Source organism: Brachycentrus maculatus, unplaced genomic scaffold (genome assembly GCF_059751285.1).
Source record: "Brachycentrus maculatus isolate JH-2025_06_01 unplaced genomic scaffold, ASM5975128v1 h1tg000436l, whole genome shotgun sequence".
NCBI classification, from domain to species: Eukaryota; Metazoa; Arthropoda; class Insecta; order Trichoptera; family Brachycentridae; genus Brachycentrus; species Brachycentrus maculatus.
In genome coordinates, this window is record NW_028281184.1 from 231,767 (window position 1) to 253,671 (window position 21,905).

General features: G+C 31.6%; 1 protein-coding gene across 1 annotated transcript; it reads right to left on the reverse strand.

Moving 5' to 3' along the window:
- Window positions 1-388: 388 nt before the first annotated feature.
- LOC148302602 (uncharacterized) lies at window positions 389-20,014 on the reverse strand. The gene is made up of 5 exons (XM_088271351.1): window positions 19,789-20,014; window positions 7,855-8,016; window positions 6,433-6,669; window positions 1,572-1,706; window positions 389-462 (listed from the first exon to the last, which is right to left on the reverse strand). The coding sequence occupies exons 1-5, from the start codon at window positions 19,970-19,972 to the stop codon at window positions 389-391; spliced, it is 792 nt and encodes a 263-aa protein (XP_088127477.1). The 5' UTR covers window positions 19,973-20,014.
- Between the last annotated feature and the right edge of the window lie 1,891 nt (window positions 20,015-21,905).

The following is a 21,905-nucleotide window of genomic DNA, read 5'->3' on the forward strand; positions in this document are numbered from 1 at the left end:
ATTTAACGATTATTGGATACATGAAAACATGAATTTTTGTATTTAACTTTTTATTTGATCAGTTATTTTATCTACAATATTTTGAGTCCATCCAATTCTTTGTTTACAAAAAATTATTTAAAAAAAGTATTAATGGTTTATTAAAATTGTTATAAAATTTGCGATAAAACTGTAGAACAAAGCGATTACAAAACTCTTGAGAGCAGCGTTTTATTATGAAAAATGTTCAGTCTCACACGGCTTCACCCCAAAGGCTTATAAGGGGCTTAAAACTTGGATCGGTTCTCCATTCTCCGTGTGTATCACGAGGCGGGTAATAAATTACTTAGTGCATCATAGGAGCACGTTATATCGCTGGTCCATTGCCAATAATGTGATTGCCGATATGTTATCTAATAAGCGATGGAATGGACCCGGCTTTGCATGATAAGTCCCATGCGGTAACTGCTGTGGTAATGTACCCTATTACCGATAAAAATATATGTTGTACGTGACGATTGCAGTAAAAATAATTAAAATTAAATAAATGCTTCAACGACTAACTTTGTGACTTTTCGTTTTATAACTTATAAAAAAAATTAACAATTATCACTTAATACCTCTAAATAAATTTATTTTATCATTTTCGAAGCAGAAGCTTCTATTTTAAGATAACATACATAAAAAAAATAAAAACGATTTTTGAGATTCCTAGTTTTATTTCATAAAAAAAAATTTGTCAACTATTAGTTAGTACTCGTATATATAATACATCTTAATAACTTCATTTTTTTTCGAAGTTCGAAGCAAGGATATCAAGATTAATAAGTAAAATACTAAAATAAAATACTTTAATTTAAATTTTCAAAGATTCTCATGTTCGACGAATTTTTTTTATTTGTGAAAAATAAATTTGAGTATTTTTTTTTTTGTTTAAATACTATCACTGTGTAAATTTGAAAAATGTTATATTTTTATGCTCGAAGCATATTGTTTCTTTCTCAGGATTAATTATTACTTTTTATTATTATTATTTTTGTATAAAATTTACGACATTCCGTTTTATCACTTGAAGATAAATTTGTTTACAATCACGTTATACCTCTTAAAAAACGTATTTTATTATTTTGAAGCAAAAGTTTCCTGATCAAGATCAGTATTTATAATACTAAAAATTCTTATATTTTAGAATAAGATCTGGTACTTACGTATATGAGATAGTAAAAAAATGGTCGTTAAGATAAATTTTTATCGATTTTTTTTACCCCTTGCTCCTAAATATCTAAGAACATGATGCTGTTGACCAGTGAGTAAATCAATACATCAGTAAATCGGTGATTCAGTGAATCGATAAACCAAGGAACTAGTGATCAGAGTTCGAGAACGAGATTCACTCGAAATTTGTATCCGGTCACTCAACCAAGGTATATGAACGAATCATTAATATACAGTTCTTTACAAATGACCCACGATACAATCTACAGTTACAAGAAGAGTTTGAGTTTAAATATAAAGAGGAGAAAAAACTTACGAATACATATCCAGAATGATTTTACGAGGACAAACATTTTTCGTAAATGTTAAATTCCTACCTTGGTTGTAGAAGGTGCAGTTTCCTTGGGGCTCCATACTCTGAGGGGGCATCTGCCCTCCGGTGCGTCGCAGGGAGGGGCCGCGAGGGGGCACCTCGGGGGGCGCAGGCTCCGGGGGCGACTCTTCCCCCGGATCTGTCACGATAAACAAAATGCTCTTTTACGTAGTCCTTATAAGAGATTCTTTCATATTGTTAAGCAAAATATTAAAGAAACTTTGAAACAATAACCAGATAATGAACTTATAAAATAGTTGATTTAGCTTAATTGGGACACGTTGGGAACTGCACATTTGGGACAGCTTAAGATGCAATGCCCTATACAGCATTAGGTGCGGGTTAGAAGAAGTATTAGAAAATATATGACGTAGTTGTATAACCTTCATACGGGTATCAAAAATTTGAAGATGATAAACTGCTTTCAAAAAAATTTAATGCCTCTTTTACTTTTTTTTTTTAAAAACTAAAAAAGAAGCCAACAAAAAAGACTTTTATTTCCTTAATTAAACGCAATCAATAAATATTTCATGTAAGTCCCTCTTCAAGCACAAAAGCTGGATCTTTTTCGGAGAGGTATAACGTATCTAGGATATGATATTTTATAAGTAGAAATGCCTAGTTGATAAATTAAAATGTAATATTTTTGTAAGAATATATTATACAAAAAAAAATAATGGAAAGAAATATGTATTTTTCAATGGATTTTGAGAACGAGAATTAAAAATTATTTTACATTTTAAATTAAATAGTGCATGTGAAAATAACACAATAAACATTATGAATGACTGTAAACAAACCCTTATGATGCGAGAATATGACATAATAATTGAAAGCTTTCCACTTCCCGTTTCCTAAGTCGTATCGTAAATATCAAGTTTCCTATCACCCGATATTTTGTCAACAAGGCAACCCGTTCCCCTTGATACGTTCCTATGGACAAGTTAAGCACACGTTGGAGTACACGTGCACCCTCACTGCTTCCACTACTCGCACGTGACACGTGGTCGCTGACCGATACACGTGACGCAATCTTGTAAATGAACTACATCCACCAAAAGTCCTTTTGCACTTGGGGTAGTGACCCCTTCGACATTTCAACACATTTCAATATGTTGAATGATTGCCTAAATCAGCCTTGCATTATTTCCTTGTCACCATTCGATCATTTGATAGTGAAATCTTATTCTCTAAAAAAATGGTTATATTATAAAATGTTAAATACACTATATATTTTAAAGATATTTCAATTTACTTTAAAATGTAGTTAAAATTATAAAAAATTAAAGCAAAAATATCAACTTAAATACACGGATAGATATATTGCCACAATGTGACATGCCGAATCAATAAATGAAATTATTTCTTTCTTTCTTTTTCATCATACATATAATATAATATAAAACCGTTATCCGCACCCCAGTGGTGCATAGGGCACTGCTTCATAAAAATGCAGTGTTATTCTGATCGTTTACACATGAAGGAAAGGTGATCAGCCCTCCGCTTCAGGTACCAGTCCAGTATTGAATTAATATTACAGTGAAAAAATCACTTATATTTATTTGACCCCCCCTGGGAATCAAACCCGGGATCTCAAGAATGGTAGCCGAGCATGCTGACCATTTCACTATGGAGGCGGACTATAATAAAAAGAAAACAATTTATAATAAAATCAAGGCATAGCAATGTCACTGGGTTTTTCCGATCCGCGATGCCGAGGGTACATTTTCAAGGCACGAAAATTCCTAAATGCTGTACTTAGTTAAATACGTACTTATGTTATTTTCAAATGTACTTTTTTTTAAATGTTTCTAAGCGATACATTGTGGCACATTTTGTTTATTTTTATTTCATCATATACATAAATTGTAAGTTACAATAATGCGCCTTCACTGAGTTTTCTCCTGCCAAGGAAAAATTTAGGGCACTTATTTAAGGAATTTTATGAATAGAAAATAGTTTTTGCCTTGCAATCAAATACAACATGGCCTAATCATACGATCTAAGTATTTTAAATCTGTCCACCTCTATTATCTATCTATGAATAGCTATTTTGTACTGAAATTTATTATTTAATCACTTTATGGATATTAAAGGTGCCTTAACTTGATATGAAATATTTATTGTTCCTCTTTTTATGAAAAAATATAGAAGTCTGAGCATCCCAGGGCTTACGACCCGGCATTTGACTTGCTTAAGCGATCACTTTATATATTTTTTCATTCTGCACATTTTTGAACATCCATATTGCATTAATTCTTGAAACCTGTATATATGGAAAGGTCTCAGGTCCTTTCATATGTCAAAACAAGTTTCGATACATTTGGAAATATGGCTGATTATATCGCCATCAGTTGAGAAATTGGTGAAGTATCTATTTAGCTTTTTTTTTCGTTATAGATTTTTTGGATAATAGAAGCAGGTTGTACAACTTTATTGTATAGTTATCAAAGTTCTTTTGATCAAAAGAGGTATGTATTTTGTTTTTGCGGTGTGTTTCTGTGTTTCGGATAAACAATAATATGTAATTTAAGAAAACGACTTCTTAACAAATCATAAAAATCAAACAAACCTCAGATTTATTTCCCTTTATTCTACCAAACACTTTTCCGATCCATCTCTCAAGGGTACACGCACTTTGACCGACGATGTGAATTCTCGCGATAACTTCAAACACATCCATTTTATATTTCCTTTCCTTTATAACATTTCTCACATCTTCCCATATCTCCTTACACACAGCTACAAAACTCAATAACATATCATATATCAGTTGGTTAGTATCAAAATGTAACTTATCCCAAAAAATATTAAAATATAGAATTTATTTAGGACGAAAAAAAAATTTTAAAATAAAAATACATTATGATATAATGCAGTTTCTACCAAAATTAGATATTGTAGCAAAAAAAATGTGTTTATTAAGTGAATATCACAGTTTGTAAACACAGTAAAAAAAATATTTTCATATGCATAATCGTTCAGTATCAATTTTCAATTAAATTACAGCCAATAAAAGAAACAGGCAACTTGCATTTTTCGACCATCAAAAAAAATTGTTTTCATCTGCCAACTCTACCCCTAAAAATTAAATATTTCATTTAAAAAAATCTATTGGTTTTTTTAAAAAAAAAAATATTTTTTTCTGTAATCTTTAGTATCTTTTAAATATAAATCAATTGATTTGGTTAAATAAATTAATATTTTTCCGGGGTTTGGAGCTTACATATAATACATCCAAAATGTGTCTCCTTAACAAAAGCTTTCTCAATCCAACACACATGGTTTTTGTGATCTCATGTGTATGTTAAAGCTTTATGAGATCAATGATAAATGTAGGAGATCAAGGATAAGTATTTTTTAAAAATTGAGTAGTGTGGTTGTCAATCATGGGTAGTATAATGAACTTGTGTAAACACTTGAAACACCGTATGATAGGTCATTAGCCCTGTCCCCAGACTTCCATATTCTTATTTGTATATGTTAAGATGTCATAAAAACGTCAAAGATAAAACTAGTTCAGTGCTTTTGTGTGATTGGTTTATCGATGATTATATTTCTCGGGAGGTAGGCACCATCATTACTTACTTGGAGTTATTGAATAAGCACCAACCCACACTCGGCCGCCCAAAGTTCGGGGGAGGGAACTTCAAATCGAATATGCAAACAGAATAAGGCAAACATGCCAAACTCTCCTATGTGACTTTGTCAGTCATATATCGCGCACAAACAAATTCCCGCTCGAACAAAAACTAACTTTATGAATAAAACTTTATGCCGAGGTAAATTCAAACGGAGGAGAGGATACATCTGAATTAAAGACGAAACGAAAGTTTGCAATCTTATTTGGGAAAAAAAACTACGAATTAAAATGTAACTAACCATCACGCCACTTTTTCACAGGGGTACGCATTGAAAGCTATCTCATCGCTTTTCCAAATTTGATACAGAAGCATCTAGGCTTCCTGAGAGACCTTCTTTTCCAAATATTTTTTCGTGTGTTTTATAAACTAAGTTGTAAAATTTATTGAAAATATAAAACCAAATTGTATCCCGATTTTACTGTGAATTTATATTTCAATATCCTGTAACTGCCAATCTTAAAAATCGCACGGGTAGGTATAGAGAATAGAACGTCACACCAATCTGTTTTTGCGATTAGTCTACGCCTCTTCCATATTCATGCATCATACAAAACCACCGAGTATTCCGACTCCTCACCTGAACATTTCAAGTATTTAAAATACTCAAAAATGCAATGTTTTCAAATACTTGAAAGTGATCTGGTCAGGAGTCTAAATAATCGTCCGAAACCTCTTCTAGTAGAAATGAAGTCCTGTTGACGACGGTCAACAGTCTGGCTTCTGCTGAGTAGTTTTACGTGATTTTCTCCCAGTAATGAGCAAGAACTAAAAAGTTTCTTATTGACCCACACTAGTTAATCCTTTCTGTTCTCAGCACAGATTAAAATAAAACACGTTTTTAGCTAGAAGAAACAAAAAGTTGATCTAAAAATTTGTACATAAATAGCAAGGTAAATAATAAACGCAACACCTATCTAAAAAAAAAAACTAAAAAAAAACCTTATTTTTTAACCCTTTTCCGCACCCAACTGTGCATAGATAACTGGATTATAGAGACGCAGTGTAATCTTGATCGTTTATTGTATGAAGGAAATATGATCAGGTTCCAGTCCAGGGTGATTTTAAATAAACATGAGAGTGAAAATCACCCATATTTATTTTAACCCCCCTGGGAATCGAACCCAGAACCTCCAGTACGGTAGCCGAGCTTGCTGACCAGTAAGAGGTGGACAATATTTTTAATCATAAAGAATATTTACAAATTTAAAAAAAAGTCGTTACCATGGTTCATACAAAGGGCCGTCAATCTTGGGTCCTGGTCCATGATGTAGGAAATGATGTAGGAATCGGATTGCCTCGCGACCCCTTGCAGTGTCTGCATGGCCTCCAGGCCGCTGGAGGCGCTGCTGGAGGGGGTGAGGGCCCTGCTGCGGCGCCCCCCGCCCGACCACCCCGACCTACTCAGGCTGGAGTTGGAGGGAAGCTTCTTAGGGTTGCTCGTGGCGTAGATTATTTCACCTGGTAATCAATGAGACAATGTATTAACAATATTTAGAATGAGTTCAAATACTTGTTCAGAAATCTGGGTTTTCTCCACTAACGAGCTATTTTTACAGTATTTTTAAATACATTATATTAATTTTCCCCTCCCGGTGATATGTTTTTACTACATACAACTCGACTTTTAAAATAAGAATATCAATCCATTTTAATTAATGTTTTATTTAGTAAATACCACTATTTACCAAGTACATATTTACATTTTAAATTAATGATTTATTTAGTAAATACCACTATTTATTAAGTATTTACCAAGTAAAACATTAATTAAAAATGGATAGATTTTACCACAAAGCGACTGCCGAATCAATCAATGAAATTAAGAATATCAATATTAAATATAATAGATTTGGGCTAAGAATTTTCGTATTCCTCTGTAAAGCAATAATGTATTACATTAAATTATTATAATATAAAGTATTTTTGAGAAAATCGGGGCTGAAATCTTTCATACGTTTCTCAATGTGTGCGTGTGTGAACGTCGTAGTGTGTTTACTGCGTCAGTAGTGCGCAGATCGTCTTACGCGGCGTTTGTGTCGCTACGCTAGCTTTTGCGGATAATTGCGATGTATTTTTTCTCGTTTTCAGATACTTTAATCAATAATGGGCAGAATGGTAAATGTTGCACGTGTATAAAGTGATAATTTTAAATTATCAATATTTCAGAATGTTTGCAAAGACAGAGTGACATGGCTTTCTATTCTGTGTGCCTACTCTGGTGGAGAAACTGCGTGATAGTTAGTTAATATTTGTTAAGTCATTTCAGTATTTAAAAAATATTTATGTACTTAATTTAATGTTACACTGCCAAAAACTACCAGGCTCTTTATAAATGTTATACTGCCATTAAGGCCCAGCATTTGTTAAGTCGCAACTTAACTTTCCCTAAATCCAGGTGACTTTTTTTTCATAAAACACCGTTGTTGAATAGAAAGTACAATACTTTCTTCGAAATAATTATATGGTTTAGAAAAGAATAGAGTTATTGAAAGGTAAAGGGTTAAAAAAATATTTTACTACATGTGTTTAAAAAAACAAAAAATATCCGATAAATTACAAAAATTATAAATCACGTGTGACCATTCAGCCGGTGATTAAATTCTATGTTTGAAAATAGGTCGTATCGCCGAGATGCAATCTTACCGTTGGGGCGCAGGCGGTCCTGCGAAGAGGCGTAGTGCAGCCTCCTGTTGGTGCTCTCCACGGGGAAGGGGGAGGACTGCCGCAGCTGCGGCGAGCGGGGACTGCGAGGGGCGCAAGGAGCCCCCGTCTCGTCGCAGTCACCTCTATACGGTCGAAGATCTCCTGAAAAAATAAGCACGAGTCAATCAGCAATGACAATAAATTAATTTTTTATATCTGTCAATGTGTGTATGCGTGTATGTGTGTACGTGTGTGTGTGTGTGTGTGTGTGTGTGCGTGTGTGTGCGTGTGTGTGTGTATGTGTGTATTTTTACTCGACCACATATAATTACTAGTACCTGAGCGCTATTTACGTGAAAGCGGTAGATCTCCTTTCTATCGTGTATTTAACGATCACGACATTGGTTACAGATAAGGGCAAGAAGAAAAAGAATTTTAAAAATTCTGGATATATATATATATATATATATATATATATATATATATATATATATATATATATATATATATATATATATATATATATATATATATATATATATATATATATATATATATATTATATATATATATATATATATAAATATATATATATATATATATATATATATATATATATATATATATATATATATATATATATATATATATATATATATTTATATATATATTTATATATATATATATATATATATATATATATATATATATATATATATATATATATATATATATATATATATATATATATATATATATATATATATATATATATATATATATATATATATATATATATATATATATATATATATATATATATATATATATATATTTATAAAGTTAAAAAAATATTTTTTTAACTTTTTGTACTTTTTTTAACTTCCTTTCTCTACTGCCTTTCAACGAAATCCTACAGCTCCTTTGTTTGTCAATCATTAAATAAATCATGTAAATTTTATTTATTGCACATCGACTATATTTATTTATTTTCAGCCAATATATACGGGTGCGAGATATATATTACAGCCCAGCCAGGGTATAAAATTTCAGTGGGGAGTCTGTTCACGACACGGTGTCGGCAAATATCCATAATTACCCCTTAAAAGGGGTTTAGAAATTTACGCGCATCTATTTTTCACCAAGCGCGGCTTAGCAATGCGACAATGGCCGCTTTACTTAACGTTTTCATTACGGCCTGTCGGCGGGCTTAGGTAAGCCCTGTACAAATACTGCGGCTGTACCCTTACGGCTAGGGGGAGGTAGGGGAAGAAGAGAGGGGAATAACAAGGGGATGAATTATATCGAGAATTGATCTTGCCTCCCTGACGATTGTTCTGACATTTTTAACTTCTCACGAAGGAATGATTAAATATTACAACATTTTGAATGTGCCCAAATACTAGAGTTAATTTTACATATTGAAATCTCAACATAGATGAAGAAGAATATAGAAGTCTGGGTAAGTAGCCCTGTAAATACCAACAATCACCATTCTTCCCATGATTGACAACCACACTACTAAAAAATTTGGAACTCCTAGACACCTTATACGTATAGTAATCAATCTCATGACACAGTACATATAAGTTAACAACGGCCATCGAAATGCAATCCTATAGTGTGTCAAAAGTATATATGATAAATTTTATATAAATAAATAATGCAAGACTAAGATAATCACTACCGATAAATTTTAGAAAAGTGCGTTGAAATGGTTTGGGCATGTGAAAAAAATGAGTTAAGAAATGACAATTAAATCAATTTATGAGGGGAATTACGTTGAAAACAGGAACAAAGGAAGGCTGAAGAAAACTTGGGATGATCGAATGTTTAAATGCTTGAAAATGGTCAGGTCAGGAGTTGAAATAATTGGCAAGCATGTATGAGGAGATGCATTCATGTGGAAGACGCTAATATTGTTTGTTTGCAAAGACAGATTATTATTGCATTATATTCTCCGTGCTTACTTTATTGAATCCCTCACACGATGGACCGATCAAATTAAGTCAGCAGCAGGCACCTCAGTGCTTGGAGCGCTACGTGCAGCGCAGTCGAGGGATAACTGGAGAAGAGTCATTGCTTCCGCAAGGGTCACAACCCTCAGCAATGAGGAATAAGACGGAGAAGAAGACTTTATTGAAAATTAATACCGAAATTCGTTATTCATTTACGTCATTAATACTTAATACGATCGCTACTCTAATAATTTCATAAATAAATAAATAAATCGTTCCGGGAAATATTACATCATTACAGCCAAAAAGAGACCAAAACCAAAACCATTAGGTACTCCGTAGTGTGGGTGGATGTCGGCGCGGGAGAATCGTGGGGTGAGAATCGTCTCAGGGGCAAACAACTCAAGATTGAATATGAAAATTTAATCAGGTAATTTCATAGGGGAACGATGCCAGTACACCTTCGTGATACCTAGGCAACGTGCCCCGGGCCCGACTCTACTTTCGTATCAAGTTAATACCTACAATACCTGTGTTGATTAAAAAAAATACACTTAGACTATTTCATGCCTAAATTCCACAAAACAACCATATAACATTGATTTTTTTAATGGATACATACTGAAGAATTCCTGAAAATATAAAGAACTTGTCGGAACCGGTTAGAAGAATTGTATTAAATGTAAACACAGATTTTTAGGGTCTACAAATTTTATATTACCATACTAGAGGCCACGGGTTCGATTCCAAAAATGGGTCAAATACAAGAGAAAGTGACCAATTGCATTTTTTACAAAAATGTGATAATTGACTATTTGATACCTTGCTAGCTTAATATTGCCCTGAAAAATCCCAAGGGATTTAAAACTTGGAATTATAATAGATTGAATTGTTAAAAATGACAAACTGCATTGATATATTATTAGATTAAAACCAATATTTTTAGCTTTTTAATAATATTTATTTAATATTACCCTCAACTAGTAGCTGAAGCAAAGGGCTGATCACCTATCTGACTTTCTGGCTGAACACTAAGTTTATATGATGCAGTGCCTTATGCACCTTCGGGTGTGGATAAGGGTTGGAAATAAGGATGTTGTTTAAATATTTTTACTAAACAAAAAATAACATTGACAATTGTTTCGTCTTGTATGGCTATTATCAAACTACTGTTAAGAGCTGCTTACTCTCTAGCAGACGTAAGAAGGATCTGTCATGATACGTATAAAAGAAGAAAAACAAAGGTAGGGTATTATTTATTTTCTAAAGTTTATAAAATGTGCCACGACCTTTCGTCAAATAACTTTTTTTAAACATACATCTAAATAACCTATAATTTTTGATTTTTTAATTACCTAAATTTTCAGCTGAATCTTCCTATTAAGCCTCTTGGTATACTCGTAATAGGCAAATAGGGGTAGAAACTAATAGCAATACACGCTTACTGTTGATACTCTAAATATTTTAAGATTTCCAATTTGCTTTACAAATTCCGTAACATAATTAAGGCGAGATTTAAACTACATTTTCAAAGCAGAATGGCAAAACACGCAGCACTTTCTCAGAAATAACATTACACAGCTTTCAGATAAGAGAAAGTAGACATTCAAATGTAGTATAATAATATTAAAACAAAATAAAGACTTGTAATGAACCAATTTATTTTTAATTATTTTAATTATTAAACATAAAGTCTTTACGTGAACATTATATGATGCATATTACAACATTTTTAGTATGTCTAAACCCTTCTTCACAAATGAAGTCTTTCTTAAATTAGATATCATTTGTATTGATATCTCAACGTACGTGACGAAAAATATCGAAATGATCTGAATAAAATAAAATAAAATGTGTCAAATTGTAAGCTTTATTATTGAAAATCGAAATAAATAGTTTGCCTTTTTATTAGGAGTTATTTACTTGTATATAATAAGTTATTTTTTATTAAGTTACTATAGATGAAGAAGAAAATGGATGTCTGGACTTTTATAGTGCTTAATTAGGTGTATTATTAAATTAATTTAATTACACATAAGTGTGTGATTAAAACTTTTTACCTCCATATTTAAATATAAATGAAAAATCTTGAATAAAATCTGCCGAGTGAAATTAAACCTAGAATTTGTAAACAAAGATAAGGACACCCTTAAAATATTATAAATAAATAACTGGTCAAAATACAATTTTATTGAAAATTCAAAATCATATTTTCAGGCGTCTCTTAATATGAAAAATAATTCGGGAAGAATCTTACATGTATTTAATAACGGTCTCTACTTTATAAAAAGCTTATTCAATTCTACCATAGATACTCCCAAAAGCTCACAAATGAAATAACGCGTCAATAACCATACATATATCGCCCACTCCTTTCAAGAACGTCATAATTAAAAAAAACTTGTTTTTTCAGGAGAACGTTTTTAAAGTTTAAAAATATAACACAAAAGTAAATATCAAGCCACTTTTTGAACTTTTTACTGTGCAACAGATCTTTTTAGGTTAAACCTGAAGGTTTGAAAGGTTTCTCCATTTGAAAAATATTTAGTATGTTTAAAAAAATTATTAAACGAAAAATTTTCTTCAAAATGCAAAAACAACATTTTCTGCCCTGTAGCGGGTAAATATTAAGTTAAAAATATGCCGTTTTTTCTGGGATATACTCGTGTGTTTACAAGTTCTAAAAAAATTGAGTATTGTGATTGTCAATCATGGGTAGATTGATGAATGTTACACATATCACTTTAATCAATTTATAACTGGTCGTAAGCTCTGACAATCCCAGACCTCTTCTTCCATATTCTTCTTTATCTATGTGTGTTGAAATGTCAATAATTTGTATTGTTTGATCTTTGTTAACAATAATTGCTTTTCTTTGGTTGACCTATTTAAACAAAGTAAACAATTACAATATTATGTAATTTCAGTAATGGAATCGGAATTAAAGTCGATTTTTAGTGTTTAAAATACCACTGATCGATTCACGTCGGGAAAACACCCATTTAATGTTTTTTTTGCTTATATGTTTTTGTAAGATATATTATTATATTTTTTTAAAAATGAATAAGTTTTTTTATTTCTTTCCTTTACTCATTTTTAATAAAATTCTTAGAAGGACATTCAATACTGAGCCCTTATCCGCATCCAATAGTGCATAGAGCACTATATCTTATCGAAACAGTGTTATCTAATAATAATAATAAACCCTTATCCGCACCCCAATGGTGCATAGGGCACTATACAGCACATGCACTGCTTCATATAAACGCAGTATTATCTTGATCGTTTACAAATGAAGGAAAGGTGATTAGCCCTCCGCTTCAGGTACCAGTCCAGGATAATATTAAATAAATATTACAGTGAAAAAATCACTTATATTTATTTGACCCCCCCCCTGGGAATCGAACCCGGGACCTCCAGCACGGAAGCCGAGCGTGCTGAGCATTACACTACGGAGGCGGAGGTGTTATCTAGATCGTTAAATGTTTTTTTATGATATATTTATGTCTTAGGTGACACAAAATAAATGTTAGAGTAATATATCATAATTATTAAAGAAGCTTAGTGTCCAAAACGGTAGCATTATACCGTTATTTCAACGAGAAAAAAAATAACAAAATTTTCAACAGGTATTCACAAACATTTAATAATATAATAATTTTAAGAATGTTCAGTCTTGAAATTGCCTGTCAAAATAAATACCAGTGATGTTTTAGAAAAGAATGTACAATCCCTTTCAGGAATCAAATTGGGCGTATTTATGTATATGCACCAAATTGAATGAGCCGACTGGACCTTTCCAGTTCACTGGCTCTAAAAATTTCCCTAGCCCGAGAGGTCCGCGGGAACAAATTTGACCTCCAGCCTCCTTAGGGAAAGCGGCCGTAGGAAGGTACCGAGAACTTTAAACTGTTCCCAAAGAGAGAAAACTGAATATTGATGAGAAACCCGGGAAATGACCGTACCCGGGATATCCCGGTCGTAAAACGTAAGAGTTATATTCGAGACATAAAAAGAAGATTTTTATGGTCTGGTTTCTTTTTCCGCGCGGTTTTCTACATATTGGTCTACGATATCTTGTTAAATTATCTTTTTTATTGAAAACGATGTATGAGTTTATGCTATATGCTGGAAATGTCAATGCAGAAACTGTGTTTAGTTAAACATTATAAAATATTATTAACATACGTAGCAAAGGAATTCTGTTGATTTAAATCGTAAGCTTCTTCTTCTTCTTATTTTGACCTTAATCCTCAAGTTGATTGTGCATAAGGCACTGAATTTCATTGGCGCAGTATTATTTAAAATGTTAACTACACAAAAGCAAGGTGATCACTCCAGGGTGATACTTATTACATATTCAAGTGAAAATCAGTCTATGTTTTCTATATTTCCTTATATTTTCTACAGATAAACAAGATTTTGTGATTGTAATAGGTTAAAAATAGATTTTTATACATTACAGCAAATTGTAAACTACAACTACTACTGATTCTTTTCTACACCCAATGGTGCATAGGGCACCGCATCAAAAGAGAAAATATATTATGGTACAGAATTTTAAACTTTTAAATTTAAAAGTTAAATTCTTATATGAGACCACTTTTTCAGATTATAATTGTAAACATGACTCGTTTTGAGACCGAAAGATAAATATAAAAAAAAATTGAAAATAAAACACTCATTTTAGAGCTGCAGATATTCTCATATATCAATAGGTGAAAATACAAACTGAATGCAGCTGTAATTTCACCTGATGAGAACATCTGTAGTTTTCGAAACTAGTCGCGTTTACATTCATTCAAAAAGTGGTCTTATTTTTATATGTATTTCATCATTTCATTCCACAAAGTTAATGCCAAATCAATAAATAATAAATGTAATGGTATTAAACGTTATTACATATCTCTTGTAAGAGCTAAATTACACCAAAAATAAAAATAAATCCGCTTGTTTAATGATGATCAAATCGACAACGTAATAATATAACTACGCACCGTCCAATAAAAGGCTTCCAAGGTTTTTGTCGATTTGAAAGCACTTAAAAATATATGTCAATGTGCACGAAAGTCCCAAGCTTTCGATAAGAATATCCCTTGGTTCGTAGTTTTTATAGCCTTTCAATAAATGAGCATAAAATTTAATGACGCAGAACTGTTGTGATTTGTCATTTCGCTTTCGCATTGTTTTTATTTCCAGTTGTTGTGTATGGGAATTATATTGCCTGCTTTTTATGGGTACATGATGTTATACATCATGTTTCTTTTATATGGTTACCTGTTTATTGTTTACGTTGACGTTAATACTCTGAGTCCTTGATCTACATAAAAAAACGTAAACGTAAGTTTATTAAAAGTCTCAAATCTCATTAACCGATTGCTTTAAAAATTTGACCCAACTTTGCATTCGAATACGTGCATATTTTCATCTATCTATTTATCATATAAATAAAAATGTACCTGTCCGTCTGTTCAGAATCTTTTATTTCCTTAAGGGGGGATAATCAATAACTAGCAACATGATTTTCTTTAAACCCTATTTATTTTATTTATTGTTTCGGCATTAACTTTGTGGTAAGACATGTTACAATGATTAAGGAAAACACTTGTTTTTTACCACTTGAGTTTTATTATTGACAACATGTTTCAGAAGTTAAACTTCCATCATTCAAGTTTGTATAATAAGTTATTATACAGACCTGAATGATGGAAGTTTAACTTCTGAAACATGTAGTCAATAATAAAACTCAAGTGGTAAAAAACAAGTGTTTTCTTTTATCATTGTAACCCTATTTATATAAACACTTTTTTTATATTACCAAAAAAAATTCAATAAATATATGGTTTTGAAAAAAAAGAAGATTTATTGAAAGGTTAGGAGTAAAAAAATTATTGAAAATGTTTATTCGCCAAATTCGTATTACATATTCTAAAAAATGTGTGCCGACAAAACTAATGGCTTATATATTTGAGAGTAGACCCTAGATATTCACTAGACTATCATTTATATATATATGAAAGAGTGTATTGTTACGAATCTACCCTTACAGTATAAATGTGAAAGAGATGATGATTTTATCAAAGACATTGGAGTGGCGTTCTATTTTCTCTGCCTACCACTACCTCTGGCACGATGGTTGGTAAGCTAGTTATAAATTGCTTGTGTATAAATTACAATGTAAATTACTATTTATTTATTATAATTAAAGAAAACACTTCGTTTTTTACCACTTGAGTTTTATTATAGACTACATGTTTCAGAAGTTAAACTTCTATCACTCAGGTCTGTATAATAAATAAAATATAAAATATAAAATTGTTCTATAAATAAGGAGAGGGGAAATACAGACCTGAATGATGGAAGTTTAACTTCTGAAACATGTAGTCTATAAAAAAAACTCAAGTGGTAAAAAACGAAGTGTTTTCTTTAATTATTGTAACATGTCTTACCACAAAGTTAATGCCGAAACAATAAATAAAATATTTATTTTTTAGTGCAGCAATTCAAAACTACTGAATACTGAAAAATATAAAAAGAAAAGTCTTACATTATCATATTTGAAAAAATACATAATACTTATGTGTGCTCACTGGATCTGAAAGGTATATCCATAGTTTCATCATAGTTTTCATAAGTACCTACACTGATTTTATCTGTTTTATTGTTGCCTTGTTAAAACAATTCCTTCTCTTTGGCGAACATTCGTATCGAATTTATATAAGTAACAAGCGAAATTTATGGAATACCAACTTCGCAGTACATCAAAGGAAACAGATTTTATACTCTTATAACAAATATTTATCTGAACGAACATTAATGTACATAAAGTCATGAGCAGTTGTACGCGTTTAAATAAATAAAAATAGTACAACTTTGTTGATTTTAAAATATTTAAGAAAACCTATACACGGCAATGTATTACTGCGGCTTAATCTGGTTAAATGAAAACAAATAAAATGGAAAGAACACATTCCTAATATGTTTGATTTCATAATATTTGGAAAGCAGTAAAAATCTAGCTTTTAAAATGACATCAAGTGACAACAGTCATCAAGAGGCAAGCTTTCCACGAAGAAGAATGTTCAGTTTTGGATTTTTTGCTATCACTTTCAATAGATGGCACTGCCATAGCGTCAAAAAAGGGGTTTTAAAAAACATGTTTTCACCTGTCACAGGTATATATTAATACTGCAAGAGATTTTATGAGATGAAATATTTTGAATAAACAAACAATTTAATTTTGTATGTATAAAGATAATATACAAACATGGAAGCCTGGGTGTAACTGACATCAATAGTAAGGTAGAAAAAAAGCAATTGAGATGGTATGGGCACATAGGACGTGGAAAACCTGAACATATTGTAAACCAGGCGATCGCCATGGATCTTCATCGAAAGACATCTAAAGGACGACTAGCGAGGATAGTGTCTTTTATTCACAACATTTTTGTGTGTTTAAATCCTTGTTGTAAAAATGTTGTAAATAAAATAACTGGTCAAATTAAGAGCTGCATTAATATTAAAGATCATCTTTTCACGTGACTCCTAGTTTGTAAAATCATCTAGACAGCATCATGCATACATCGATATAAAAGTGTCTCTCCTAAATAAAACCTTACTCAAATCAACCGTAGATACTGCCACAAATTCACACTTCAAGCGACACAATCATAATTATAAGTACGCGTTCTAATATTTATTATGATTTCTCAAAATTTTGTGGAAAAAAACATTCATTACATGCATCTTACACTACACACAATATATGTAATGGATCTCCTCACTTTGGTGTATTAAATGTCTCCTTTTTACACTTCATTTACTACGTAAAAAAGTTTTTAACGTATGATTCTATTCTGCATGAATAAAAGTTCAACAGACCCAAAATTTCGTCAAGAAATCTGAATGATACACAGACATAATGACCCTTAGTAGGTACTTTTTACAGTATAAGTAATTCCGAATATTCGATAATTGTCATATTATTTTTTTGTAACGCCTAAAACTGCATATTGCAGTCATAGGTTGATAACTTAGCAAAACTACATCAACTTTATGTAGAGCTCTTTGTACCGTAATTACTAAAAAATTGGGCAAATTTTTTTTAACATGAGATTAATTCAGATATTTATATAAAATATATAACAAAATAAACTCTTATAAAAAGATTTTTGAGTTTATTTTGAAAAATAAACGCGATTAGTATTGAAAATTATAGAAGTTTTCATCAACAAGTGAAAAAACAAACTCTCTGTATTTTAATTAACAAAAAATGATTTCTTATTCCACCACCAACATGTTATGTAACTAGGTAAATGCGAAATTAATAAATAATAACATTGATAGTGAGGTTAAGGGATAGATAAAAAAAATACATACCAAGGAGGACATAACCCAGATTCGTAAACGAATATCTGGACACACATCTTAAAAAAATTGTGAATTACTGAAACTAGACAACGACTGGTTGTTACCTTTTTAAATGCAAGACTTCCATGTTCTTCAGCCATCTTAAAATATTATATAAATAATAAAATCTTGTTTATTTGTAATATTTACGCCAAAAAACACGTATGCAGGGGATGTTAAGAAAGACGTTCAGTTGCTCAAATCACGAAAAATCAAAGACTTAAACCTTCAGGTGAATCCTCGTTTGAACCACCCCCGGGCGGCGCATGAGAATCGGTGCTTTATTATAGAGCGCTTCGCTTGATGAGAGAATTTCCGTCGTAAACAGGAAACGTGACGACTCGGCTGCCTTTTCCACTCGCCTCTTTTACTTCCGTTTTTTTTGCTGTTGACAAACTTGAAGCACTCGTTTTAAAATGCTCACTTTTCTCTATTTATTTCCCCTTTGACGTTTGCTTTCGTATAATTACTTCAAAATAATACATTATTGCACTTTATATAGCAGCTTGCAACAGCAAAGTAGATTTTAAAAAATGCATCGTAAAATAATTGGATGATACTCGTATTTACAAGCATTTTTCGCCTATTAAGGGGTTGTTTTTTTTTAAATAAACATTCTTACAAATTAAATAACTACGTCATATTAATTTGGTATAATTCAAACTACCCCATTTTCTTTAAATACCAAATTAGGGTGCATCGAAGACGCTTTAAAATAAAAATCTTTTAGTTATAGGGATAAGAAAATTGCAGAGGAGTGCGTTTGTTTTTTTTTATAATTATATATATTGCTGTTAAAAGAGAATTTTAAGCTTTTATCAGACTGGATTATTCACCCTACGGATGATATATCAATATTATAGGTTTATTAACTTGAGATGAAATATCTATAGTTTTTTATGTGAAAAATATTGAAGTCTAAGGATATAACGGCTTATAACTTGGCATTCAACTGGCTTGATTGATCGTTTCATACTTCATGCATAATTTTACCCGTTATTAAACATCACTATTGCATTAAATTTAGTGACTAATATTTATTATATGCAATTGTCTACGTACTTCAATAAATTTAGAACTATGGCTGATTGTGGCCATAGTTCTAAAAACTATGGTCTTGCGTCCCTTTCACATGTGGAATTAAACCTGGGATGCTTAGACCTCCATCTTCTTTCATATAAGATATAATTAAAATCAATATGTCGATATTACATCACGAGTTGTGACACCTATTAAATTACAGGCTTCTTTACATGCTAGCATGCAGTGGAGTATATATGATAAATGTTGATTTTTTTTAAATCGTCTTATTTGACCCTTTTCCGCACCCGATGGCACATAGGGCACTGCATTACATAATCGCAGTTATCTTAATCGTTGATACGTGGAAGAAAAATGATCAGCCCTTCGCTAAAAGTACCAGTCAAGGGTAATATTCAACAAATATTACAGTGAAAAACTAAAACATTAATTGAGTTATTTCGCACGTCTAGTTTCGAAAAATATAGATGTGTTCATTGACAGGTAATCACAAAAGCTACAAGTTAGCGGTAATCCAATTAATTACCCGGATATGGCTGGTGTGCAGTCGCCTGTGCCAGGAGAGTAGCAAAGAGCTGCGGGTCCATCCTCGGCGTCTCGTCCTCGGAGCTGCTGCCCCTCCAGTCGCGCCTGCGCACGCTGCCGATGCTGCCGCCCTGGGAGCCGGCCCTGGAGCGCCGCCCGCTCCGCGCTGCCTCCGGCCCGTCCATCGCGGACTGACGTCACTCGGACATTGGTGATCACCGACTTGTGACTTATGACTCCCTGGTAAATGAAAAATAAATCAACGGTTATTTGGCTGGCTAAAGTAATTACTTTATAAACTAAAAGTTATATTATTTTCTGACATCTCATTAAAGATGAAGAAGAATATGGAAGTCTGGGCACTTACGGGGCTGACGACCGTCATAGGCTGGTTTAAGTGTAACATTCAAACTTTACACAAGCATTTAGCAAAATAATACTTTTTAATTGACAAAGATCTTTATGAAATGTGTGTAAGACACTTCCCGAATGATTTTACATACTAAGACATAGGCTTGAAAACATATTTAATTTTTTAGCGACGATTTTGAGGCACTCAAATTTTATTCACAGGTAATCATATGACATGTTCAACCATAAGTTAAAACTAATATTAGGATGGTATTAAGGCCTTTTAAGGTAGCCATGGGCTGCCAATCCACACACACGCAAGTAGCGTCGCATATGGAGCATGCTTTATGTATTTACTTTCCTATACCCACCTCTTAACGAGTTTTCTTACACTTTAAGAGGGGAGTTTGAAAACAGAATCGGGTTGAGTATTAATAAGTAAAAATTTAATTTTTTTTTATATACAGTCATTCAGCATCGCGAATGCAAATTTCGATCCACGAATTCATTACCAAAAAATTAAAATTTATGCATAATTTAATTTTAATTTAATACATTTAATACATAACTAACAAATATTTGACTTTTATTAAAAGTTCATCTTCGAGATACTAAAATGACTTTACAATAGAAAAATGCAATACTAAACAATTGCAACAGAACATCAAATATTTGGGAACTAAATATTTGTTCGAAAGTGAATTTACATTTAATTTTTATTTAACATTTTATTTTACATTTATGTTTGAAAGAAGGCTATTAAAATATTAATGAAATAAATATTTCAATGACTTTCCTACAAATACAGATATAAGAATTTTCAAAAATAAATATAACGTCTTTTAAACATACTTATCGAAAAAAATACAAATACAAAATAAATAATACAATAAAAAAACTACTCTCACTAACAAAAACTATCTCATTTATAAGTAAAAACGATAAGCAATGAGAGTAAGTCCATCTCAAAGCACAAAAGCTTATTTTTTTATTAGAGAGAACAGCGAAACAAATATTAAGATGTATCAAAAGTAAAAATGTCTAGCAAATTAATTAAATTATAATATTGAGAAACCGAGTGTCTCTAAAGACATAAAAAAATTTAAACCTCTATGCACTTGCTCATTATTTATTAGATTCATTATAAGTAAATTTTATTATATTGATAATTTTAAATCTGATGAGGGAATGGTTATTCCAAAACCAGTTGTCGTGAAGTAATTTTTTTAGTGTTGAATTTATTCATCAAAATATTATTCATATTTTTCACAATGTGTTTATTTTATAAAACAATTTAAATAGCACTTTTAATCTAATTTTTTTTCTCATAATATCTATGTATTATATTCTTGCCAGTGCCCTTTGTTTAAAACCTAAAATATAATGTATACCCACACACAGTCCATGCCTTTGTGCGATCTGTTTTTATTAATATTTAATATTTTTTCCTAATTATAATTTTAATATGTGTGAAATGCAAAAGAATTTAAAATAAAGAAGAAAAAAATATTTCAATTTTCTTAAAATTAATTCATTCATGACGACACATCGTTTTACTGTTATTGGAGGAGCAAATTTTGCCGTGGTCCTATTTACAACAAAGTGTTATTTTACGCTTGAATGGGGATTTGAAGTCTAGACTCTCTTCTTAGATGCATACTTGGGGCATAGTTGTTCCCGAGGGTTAGCTGGGAGGAACGACCACCCTGGGCACTTGCTAGGCCGCTATCCCCTAGATTAGTGTTCAGACACGAACTTGTCACTACA

What these genes read in the sequence shown, in the direction of transcription:
- LOC148302602 (XM_088271351.1), bottom strand. Translation starts at nt 19,972, where the DNA reads ATGGACGGGCCGGAGGCAGCGCGGAGCGGGCGGCGCTCCAGGGCCGGC. An exon ending in GGACCGCCTGCGCCCCAACG is followed by an intron (nt 6,670 to 7,854) that starts GTAAGATTGCAT and finishes ATTGATTACCAG; the next exon opens with GTGAAATAATCTACGCCACG. An exon ending in CTGCACCTTCTACAACCAAG is followed by an intron (nt 463 to 1,571) that starts GTAGGAATTTAA and finishes TATCGGTAATAG; the next exon opens with GGTACATTACCACAGCAGTT.